This window comes from Cornus florida, unplaced genomic scaffold, assembly GCF_030987335.1.
Source record: "Cornus florida cultivar Cherokee Brave unplaced genomic scaffold, ASM3098733v1 CherokeeBrave_3.0.0_Hap2_Chr03, whole genome shotgun sequence".
Lineage (NCBI taxonomy): Eukaryota > Viridiplantae > Streptophyta > Magnoliopsida > Cornales > Cornaceae > Cornus > Cornus florida.
The window spans coordinates 32,869,919-32,881,090 of NW_026775573.1; the positions used below are offsets into that span (position 1 = coordinate 32,869,919).

Here is an 11,172-nt window from a genome sequence, read left to right on the forward strand (position 1 = left end):
ATAATAGACAGTGCTCCGAAGTCGTGAAAAAGTTTTCACGGGAGGTCCAGACACTTGTAAAAGACCTTTAACAAGTGGCTAGTAGTGTCGTAAATTAATTATTAACGAGAGGCTAGAAATCTCGTGAGAGTTTTATTTACGGGATGCTAGAATCGTCATGCTTTAATCTTTTACGAGTGTTATTATTTCCCGTAACAAGTGAAGAGTATTTACAGGACCATAATAGACGAGGGGCTCAAAAGTCCCGTGAAAAAATTTTCACAGGAAGTCCAGATACTCGTAAAAGACCTTTTTTCTTGTAGTGATTACTGTGATTATTTTCATATATGTAGATGATATAGTTGTCTCAGGCAACAACGATAATTTCATCAGCAATTTAATTGCTCAACTTAGCCAAGAATTTACAATCAAAGACCTTGGGAACTTACACTATTTTCTAGGCATGGAGGTTAAGTCTTTTACTGGGGTTATTTTTCTTTCTTAACAAAAGTACACTCAGGAACTCCTTCATCAAACTCAGATGCTTGAAAGTACTCATTTTGCTACTCCTATGGTGATCAAGGACAAGTCTACTAGCTCAGATGGAGATTTCGTTAATTCCATCACGTATTGAAGCATAATTGGAGCCTTACAATATTTGACCTTTACACGGCTAAATATTATCCATGCTGTCAACAAAGTACGTCAACACTTTAATAGCCCCACTTTGGTCCACCTAAAGGCTGTAAAGCGAGGAATCGTCAGGCACCTTAAGGGCACACAGCACTTTGGCTTACGCTATCTCTCCCAAAGTCCAACTACTCTCTATGGTTTTAGTGATGCCGATTGGGCAGGATGTCCGATTACTAGAAGAAGCATGACGGGTTTTTGTGTGTTCCTTGGTGCAAATTGTGTCTCTTGGTGTTCCAAGAAACAACCAATTGTAGCTCGTTCAAGCTCTGAAGTGGAGTACCGGTCTATGGCTTCAACAGCGGCAGAAATCATTTGGTTAACATTCTTATTATGTACGTGACATTGGCATCCCACTTTCACAGCCACCTCAATTATTTTGTGACAACATTAGTGCTCTCTACATGTCTATCAATCCCATGTTTCATGTACAGTCAAAGCACATCGAGTTGGATTATCATTTTGTTTGTGGAAAGGTGGCTATGGGAAACCTCATTACACAACATATTCCTTCCTCATCTCAACCAGCTGATATCTTTACTAAGCCTCTGCCTAAGGATGCTTTCATTCTATTCCACACCAAGCTGGGTGTTCATTTTTATTTCCACTCCAGCTTGAGGGGGCATGACAAGAGATATAATCATCCCTATGATCGTGGAGTTTTAATTGTAGCTATCAAGGACCAAAGTCAGAATTCCAATAAGATCACAATGGCAACATATGTAATGGCACACATAATAGCTCTCCAACAGCTCCATTTCACCCAGCTAGCATATCCCTTTGATTATTTTTTTATTTATGTAATTTCCTTAAATCAAGATAATTTACAAGTATATATTGCACCCCTGAAAATGAATAATATATAGCCTCATTTTACCATTTCATAACAATATTTTCAATATATATATAAAGAGTGTGAAAATATTGGGTACGCATATTATAGTGTGTGTATATATATATGTTGTATTATATATACGTATATAATTTGGGTATGTCTAGGGGATGGCGGTGGTGATGTCCGGGTGTTGTGGCGGTAATGGTCTGGTTTTCAAGTCAAATGGCATAGGAAAGGTACATGGGTAATTTCAAAAGTGATTGTTGACAAGTCAAAGGGTAAGCTGATATTTTTTCATACTATAGTAATCCGGTGGAGTGTGTCTGTAAACTTTTCAAACCTATGGGAATGTCATCACCCATAATGACCAGCATCATAGTGTCAATGACCTAAACCTCAAAGAGTATTAGTACAATTTACCCCTACATGTAAAATATCTTCCTACATTGGCGGTTTTGATTGATTTCGACCGGGTACATACTTGACCGGTTGAAATTGATTTCCATCCACTTGACCTGGCAATGGCAGTGGACCGACTAACGTATTTGATCCGGCAATGGGGTTGGTTTTTCATTATTACTTTCTCAATCTCCTGATCTTATACAAAGAATAAGAATAGGTTGGTTATTCATTCTGGATATTTCTACGAATTAGAGAGTAGCATATATTTTATATGGTTGCTATGCTGCTTCTACTTGTGCTACTGTTACCTACCACAGACAAAGCAGGTATCTTTCTCTCTTTCTCTCTCTACACGTACACGCGCACACTTCCTCCTCTGTGGAATTTAATCACTTTCAACTACTGGTGAAATTTCACCTATTTTTGCTCAGCTTTTACAAATAACAAAATTCAACATTTAAATTTCAAATTTGTGAAGTTTATGGTGTCGGAATCCATTGAAATTGTTGAAATTCAAAATGATAGAGTTTATAGCGGTGAAATTCAATAGTGAAAGTGGTGAAATTTCGAAGTAAATTTGATAAAGCCGCAGGAAATGGCCGGAAAATTTTAGAGTTGAGATGATTCGGGTCTGATTTTGATTCCTATATATTTGGAGGAACTAAAATCTCTCCACTGCTTTGGATAGGTAAAGGTCCTTCTTACAGATGGCATAATTTTTATCTTTTTCCTTCTAAGACTCTTATGTATACTCTTTTTTAATCCTCTACTTTAAGAAGCTATATTACCTAGTTTGAAACTTAAATTTCTTGAGCACAATTTTGGCTCTTTTAAATTTTGATCATTCTTAATTTCTTTTGTTTTTGTTTGGAGGTAAATTATTTTTTTTTAAATTATTTTTAATAAAAAAATTATGTAAAATATTTACCAAATCAAATATTTTATTATAATATAATAAAAATAACTTAAATAATTTTTATTTTTATTTTTTTTTCCGTTTTGTTTTGTTTTGTTTTTTAGTATGGCAATGGATAGTAGTTAGTTAAAGGGAGAGGAATTGGACATCAATAGGGCACTTTAGGTACGAACCTTTTACCACTTGGCCTACACTTAATTTTTTGAAATTATTTTACAAGCCAATTTAGAGAGTGAGAGAGAGGATTTGGGTGTTAGACTTGTAATCTGACAACTTTCGCCTTTAGGTCTAATTATATAAATATTTGTTTTCTATGTGTTGTTCGCGTACTTTTTTGTCTAGTTTGTTGTAACATTCTAGCTTAATACAATTTTATTTATTTTTTCCTTTTATCTTATACCATGTTGGTTATATTAGTCTAGTTATCTCGGATTAACATACTCCACGTACATGCAGGTGCACAATTCACAGGTGTGTGCAATGGAGGCAACAATTTTCTATCCGCGCGGGAAATTGTAGACTTGTACAAATCGTATGGCATTGGGAGGATGCGAATCTATGAGCCAAACCAAGCAACTCTGCAGGCACTCAGAGGATCCAATATAGAACTCATCCTCGGCGTTCCGAACTCGGATCTTCAAGTGCTTGCATTCGATGCTTCAGCTGCAACTCAATGGGTACAGAGGAATGTAAGAGCTTACTCACCGAATGTCAAGTTCCGATACATTTCTGTGGGAAATGAAGTAGATCCCAACGCTGGTACAGGTCAGTTTGTTGAGTTTGTTCTCCCGGCAATGCAAAACATCCACAATGCCATTGTAGCAGCCGGATTACAAGACCAAATCAAGGTTTTGTTGACTTTGCTATGATATCACTTTATTGAAAATAAGTAATACGGAGCCAGCTTAAGTTTGGGAGGCTTATGCCCGGGGGCAGTATGGTTCGTTAAAAATTAAAAGTTTTAGATACATATAATTTGTAAATTAACATAGTACCCACCTACCATTTTTTTTTTTTTTTTTTATTTTTAAAAAAGAAGAACTTCCCTTGTTCAAGCTAGCCACTTAACATATACTCCATTAGGTCTTAAAAAAATGTGTCATGCTTTGAAAAGTGTGACTCACATTTTGCTTTGGGTGAGTTACAGTTTCTAAAGCAAAGCAAAACATTCTTTTTGAATCAAAAAGAGTATAGATATCTAATTTGTAAAATATTATACATTGTTAGTCACAGTTTTCAAAGTAAAATATGACAATTTTTTTTTTAACAGAGAAAGCATAAATATCTAATTTGTAAAGTATTTATATATTGGTGACTTGAAATTAAATCCTCACTCCATCCTTAGACTAGACACACACAAATCAATATTTTTGGAAGGAGTGATAATGAAGAGTACGATTGGAGACAATGTATCATCGTTCTTGTGTAAGAGAAGTGGCTAGTTTAGGGGGGAAAAAGTGGAGAGAGAATAATAGTTGAATTTTTTTTTTTCCTCTTATACTATTTTCACTTAATCATGGGGTTGTTAGTCGTTGGTGAATGTGACATGTACACAAGATTATTATTTTGATTCCAATCCGTGATTATTATATATTATAGAATTTTCACTTTATCCTCTTATAAAAATGACTATAGTACATGATTAGGTACATAGGCTTCAATGACACATTCTCAATACGTGAAAATATTAAGTACTAAAACTCAAGTTTATTTTTCTGACAGATTTCGACAGTAACTTACATGGGACTTTTGGGTAATTCGTATCCTCCATCACAAGGTGCATTCAGAGACAACGCAAGGTGGTTCATGGAGCCCATCATCAGCTTCCTAGTTAACAATAGTGCTCCATTACTTGCCAACATATATCCGTACTTCAGCTATATTGCTAACCCCCAAAACATTCCGCTTCCTTATGCCTTGTTTACTGCAGAAAAAGTATTTGTACGAGACGGTTCATTAGAATACAGAAACTTCTTCGATGCATTGCTGGATTCCATGTATTCTGCTGTTGAGAAGGTCGGTGGACGGAGTTTGGAGATCGTGGTGTCGGAGACTGGCTGGCCGTCTGAGGGTGGTACTGCAGCAACTGTGGGGAATGCAAGCACTTACCATAGAAATTTGATGAATCATGTCAAGGGAGGGACTCCAAAGAGGCCAGAAAGGGCTATACAAACTTATTTGTTCACAATGTTTGACGAGTACCAAAATGCTGAATATTTTGGCCTGTTCAGTCCTTACAAGCAACCTAAATATCAAATTTCTTTCAAATTAGCTTCTTTTTATTTATTTTGTCCTGTCAAATAATTCAAAATTCTTGGAAAGACTTCAACTCTTTAGATACCATTAAGCTTCACACCGTCAATAAATTGCTTACAATTAAGATATTAATGGATTTTGAAAATGAGTTAGAGAGCTTAATTAGATATATCTGTAAAATGCTTTCATTGATTATTATTTTTTGTTAATTTTTTTTTTTTTTTTTTAAAATTTGCATGGTTGATTGGTTTATAATGACATTTGTGTTTTTTGTAATTTGGTTCGAAGTAGTGTGCATGCTTGACAAGTGTAATAGCATCTTTCAAAGAAAATTTTATGACAGTTGCACAATTCTTTGGCAACGTTGGTTTCGGGTACATGTACCTTTTTGTTGAAGGTCGTTCGAGTTTTTTCTCGGAGTATGGTATAGGTTAATTCAATGTCGTAGCGTCTGGTACTCAATAATTAGAATTTGAATCACAGACCTATATATTCTGTTAAACACTGCACTACAAAACAAAATAGGCTGAGCTTGGCAAAGGCAATTGAGACCAAATAATGAATTATTAAATACCTTACAAAAATGTGATTATAAAGTATTTAAGTTATGGTATACCTTAGTAATGTGTCTTAAGATAAGAATACAGGTACTTATTAAAAGGATTACACATGCCTCAGGGCATAACTGACTTAAATGGTCCGTTTATTATGAAATTGATACACGTACTTTAAAAAAAATAAAAATTCAAAGATTACACATGGGTTATCATATATTTTATTTATATAAAACCTTAGCCCCTACTCTAACACGAACTGCTTAGTGGAAGTGTAGGGAGTGGAAGACCAAGGCAGAGAGGTGTGATCTTCCTTCTTCAAATCTTGATATTGAAGACGAAAGCAAATTTAAACTACCATAATTAAAAAGCTAAACTTAATAGATATTTTCATTAAAAATTGCTAGTACTTTTATTTTAATTATTATTTTTTAATAAATACTTCAATTTAAGTTAAAATATTAAAATAATTCAAATTAAAGGAATTCTCATTTATAAATTGTAAAGTCATAAAATCTTTAATTTAGAAAGAAAAGTACAAATTAGGAATTCACACACACACACACACACACATATATATATATATATTTGGAAGTTTAAGCTAGTTGTATATATATTTAAATTAAAAAAAAAAAAAAAAAAAAAAAGCAGTGGACCTCGCTTAAGTTAAAATATTAAAATAATTCAAAAAAAAACAGAGAAGAAGCTACTTGTATATATATTTAAAAAAGAAAAAGAAAAAGCAGTGGACAAATTCTCGAGCCTTTACAATTTCCCCCCACAAAATTGAGAAACATATATATATACTCTGATAACATAAGAGAGTAGCGGTTACTCTGTCTCTTTCCCTCTTCAAACATATATATATGTATTATAACCTGTTAGTTTCTCTATTTTCTCTTATTTGTTTGCGATATAGCGTAGATTAATGCGTAAAAGTATTGTGTATTTAACACAGCTTTTTTTCACAACTATATTAACATATTTTCTTTCTTATCTCTTTTTCTCATTCAATTAGTAATTCAACTCTATACTACCTCCGTCCCTTATTAGTTGTCCATCTTTAGTTTTATAACTTTTTAAGGGAATATACAATTAATGCATTGTTCCCTTTTAAAATTATCAAATTGTCCTTTTTAATTTAAATATATATAATTACAAAGTTTGAAATTTTTTAAAAAGATAAAGGACAATGATGAAAATATAAAGAAAAGATACTTTGACTACTAATAAGGGACGGAGGGAGTATTAAATAGGTTTGTACAACTTATGTAAGGACACGTGATTGGTTGTTATTAACGGATATATTTTTACACAAAAGATATAAAATAATGGCGGGAGATAAAGATGAGTAGTCTAAAATTATGTAAATCTATTATGACACATCACATTTATACAAATATATATATATACACAACTGCTAAAAATTCTGAAATTTACACCCAAAAAAAAAAATCTATATAGTGTGGAATTCATTTTTTTAATTTTAAAACTTTTTTATATATATAATTTGTTTTTTAATATAGTGTGAAATTCGATCACTCGGGCTTTCCACTTAAGTTATTACTACACATATATAGCACGGTTGCCGATTATTACTGCCCACTCGTGGCTGCCAACTTAGCGGCCTCAAAAGTCAAAAGCTATTCATTACTTGTTACTTCTGCTTCATTGACCTTTCTACTCCAGCTCATACACTTCTGTCGACACACAAAGACCAGTCATGTACTAATTATGGTGACAACAGGGTAGAGTGCAATAAACTTCCCCCAAAAGAACATAATGTAAAAAGTATAATTGAAGGACAAAACGAAAAGTCTCTAGCATGGAAGTCACTGAAGATGTTAAATAACAAAAATGCCCTCTAATAAAATGACATGGTTTGATTGTTTTAATAATTACTATTACTAATGTGTCAAGTGCAATCTCAACCGTTAGTAACATTGCGCCAATACATCACGTTATCACAATTTCACCTAAATTTTAGGCAAAAATGCAAAAAATTCAATGAACTATCACAAATCGACATTTTACCTTTTAGATTACAAAAGTGAATAAATTAATACCACAACTATCAAAATCGTGCAAATTAACCCCTAAAAGTCAATTTCGACAACTTTCCGGCCCACGAGTGCAACACATGACTTGGCCCTTTTTTTTTTAATTCCAAAATTGCCCTGAAATATTACTGTTGTAGCCCTTTTGCCTATAAATGAACCCATTTGTTCATTTGCCTTCTTCCATCCACTAATCTGCTCCAGCACCAAACACTCACACAAAGATGAACTTAAATTGTTCATTTGTTTTCAATCTATTCTTCAATTTAGTCTGTTCACAAATCCAATTTTGGACCTCATGATTTTTTGGCATTACAATCCATTCGGAATGCCCTGGAAGACATGCCTAGATCCGACTTCTTCTCCATGTGGGATGTCACGGTGGAGCTATACGACTTTGCCGGCATGTATTGTGAAACTCGGTGACCCAAGGGCCTGTTCGCTGCTCTGGCTGAGTTCACCGTCGTTCCAGATCGGATCATCGACGCTCGGCTTGAACATTATCTCAGTTGAATAACCTACGGGTTCTTGCCGTCAGCAAGAATTTCATCTCCGACGAGGTTCCGGCGACCCTAGGTCAGCTTCGTGCTCTACGAACCCTCGATCTCAATTACAATTTTTGCTTTACTGTATTGAACTCGCTCATGGCCGCTATCAATTTTTGATTCTCCGTTTTTCAAATTGCCTTTGAAATTGTAAATGGCAATTTTATATATTTATTTATTTATTTTGGTTGGATTTTAAAAGTTAAGGTTGGGTGCCTATTTTAGACTACAACTTTAAAAAAAGGTTTGATATTTAAACATGAACTTTCGATTGGAAGTCTTGTTTTAGTTAGATGTTATTTTCTTCTCTTCCACTCAGGTTTAATTGAATATACACACACACACTTCTATATTGATGTATGCATATAAACTACTTCAAAACATTGACTTGACTAATTTCTAATTTCAGATTTCACAAAATCCAATTTCTATGCTAATTTTAACGAGTCTTAGAAAATGCCATTATAATTGTGTTGTAATCAATTTTGATTAAATTGATATTACTTTGATAAATTGATTTGACAATTTCTTATTAAAGTTAATGTAAAAAATATACATAGAACTTTCTAATTACAGCAGCATTCAAATATCAATCAAGCCAACAATTAACAAGCAATTTTTAATATTTGAAAATTATTTGTAGAATAAAACAATACATGAATCAGCATGCAATTTTTCTATTGTGAGATTTGGAAAAAGGTTAGATGAGATGAATGTAGTCTTACCTCTACGAGATTATTTCCTTGATTATATCAATTATACCATTTTCACTTGATCAACTTATAAAAATGGTTGGACTATATGATTGTTATATATTACACCGAGACAATTAAATACCACTAACACGTAAATGCGCATGCATCCTGTATTTTGAAAAACTTGAAAAGACTACTTACTAAAATCAAATTTATTTTCCAACAGATTTCAACAACAATATACTTTGGACTTTTGGATAGTTCGTACCCTCCATCAGTTGGCGCATTTGGAGACAGCGCAAGGTCATTCGTGGAGCAAATACAGAAGCTATTTTGATGCACTCTTGGATGCCATGTACTCTGCTGTTGAGAAGGTAGGTGGACGGAGTTTGGAGATCGTGGTGTCGGAGACTGGCTGGCCGTCTGTGGGTGGTACTGCAGCGACTGTGGAGAATGCAAGCACTTACTATAGAAATTTGATTAATCATGTCAAGGGAGGGACTCCGAAGAAGCCAGGGAAGGCTATGGAAACTTTTTTGTTCGCCATGTTTGACGAGAACCAAAAGATTGGGGCAGATATGGAAGCTCATTTTGGCCTGTTCAGTCCTAATAAGCAACCTAAATACCAAATTTCTTTTAAATTAGTTTCTTTTTATTTCTATTGACGTATCAAGTGACTTCCAAAATACCCTTGGGAAGACTTAGATATTAATAAGTTGACTCTCATCATCTCTTTGGAGAGGCAGATGAAATATCAATAAGCCACGGTGCTACACAATCTTTGATGGGACCAATTAATCAATTACTGAATACCTATAAAGATGTGATTATTAAGCATTTTGTTCAGTTATGATTTATTTAGTCACTAGTCTTGTATGAATAAGGATGTATGGTTACATATTAACTTATTAAGGACCACACAGTCCTTACTTTCACACACACACCCTCAATACAGTTAATCTTACTCCATTGAACCAAACCTTGATACTGAAGACTAAAGCAGTTCAGCTTTTACTCTGAATTAATTAATGGCTCCACAACTATGTTTAATAACTAGATTTATAGTGTCCTAAGCACGTTTATGAATTTTTCAATGTTATTTAATATATATATATATATATATATATATGAATGTATCTTGAATAAGAATGGTTAATTTGTGCTTACATAACTTGCACCTGTTTACATGGAAAGAGATTTTCTTAGCTATGGCATGCCTATGATATCTGACAGACCCATAACATAATTTGAGAGTGGACAGTCTTAAACAATAATAAGATAAATAAAACTAAACTATGATAATAATAATAATAATAATAACAACTTTAACTTAATGGATATTTTAATTTAAAACTGCTCATACTTCCATTTTAATTATTATTTTTTAAATAAATAATTAAATTTCAACTCTTATCAAGTTCATATTAAAAACAATTCAAGATACATTCTTATCAAGTTATTTTTACCACAATATTAAACACAATTCAAATAAAGGAATTCCATGTTTAATTGTACATTCTTAATTTAGAAAGACAAAGTAAAAATCAGGGTCAACCTATATTTAAGAAACCGAGCCCAGTGGGAAATCTAATGAGAGATGGAGGTTTTGGACTATGGCCGTTCGTCCTTTGTTTTTTTTTTTTTTTTTCAGTCCAGTTCCTTAATTTTTCTATCTCTGATTCGGGTTTTTCTTTTTCGATTTGTAAAATTGAAGGAAAAATAGAACATTGAGAAGTCTTCTATTGGTTCATAAAATTGACGGAAAAAATACATATAAATGTATATATTTGGTTGAAGAGAAAGAAAAAAAAAAAATCAATCTTAATAATATTGAAGGTACCTGCATTCAATATTTTTTTTTCAATATATATTTTAGTTTTCATATATTGTATCACTTTTGGGATTTTTTTATAGGTTGATAAAAAATAAAAATAAAAAAAAGCGTGAATTAGTACTGTTTGAAAATTTTTGAATGAGAATTTTGTTCGGTTTCTTCCAACTCTCTATGATTTGAAATTTTTTATAATAGTATGACCCATCACTCCATCAGTCTTAAATTTGCACAAGTCCGAACTTGACCCCAAAATATATTAGCCTAACCCAATTACATTACACATTAGTTACTAGTTAGTTAATATTTGTCTAATCCATTAGCAATAAAATATTAGGCCCCTTGTAATATGATATTAGCCCAACCTAATTACATAAAACATTTTAGTTACTTTATTTTAAGTCCAACCAAA

The 11,172-nt window shown here is 33.0% G+C and overlaps 2 protein-coding genes across 2 annotated transcripts; both read left to right on the forward strand.

The window, feature by feature from the left end:
- Window positions 1-2,068: 2,068 nt before the first annotated feature.
- LOC132300198 (glucan endo-1,3-beta-glucosidase-like) lies at window positions 2,069-5,223 on the forward strand. The gene is made up of 3 exons (XM_059797187.1): window positions 2,069-2,232; window positions 3,279-3,670; window positions 4,545-5,223. Exons 1-3 carry the CDS (start codon window positions 2,178-2,180, stop codon window positions 5,124-5,126), a joined length of 1,029 nt encoding a protein of 342 aa, XP_059653170.1. The 5' UTR covers window positions 2,069-2,177; the 3' UTR covers window positions 5,127-5,223.
- Window positions 5,224-9,084: 3,861 nt separating this feature from the next.
- LOC132301394 (glucan endo-1,3-beta-glucosidase, acidic-like) lies at window positions 9,085-9,594 on the forward strand. Its single transcript, XM_059798651.1, has 2 exons — window positions 9,085-9,099; window positions 9,208-9,594. Exons 1-2 carry the CDS (start codon window positions 9,085-9,087, stop codon window positions 9,592-9,594), a joined length of 402 nt encoding a protein of 133 aa, XP_059654634.1.
- Window positions 9,595-11,172: the final 1,578 nt, after the last annotated feature.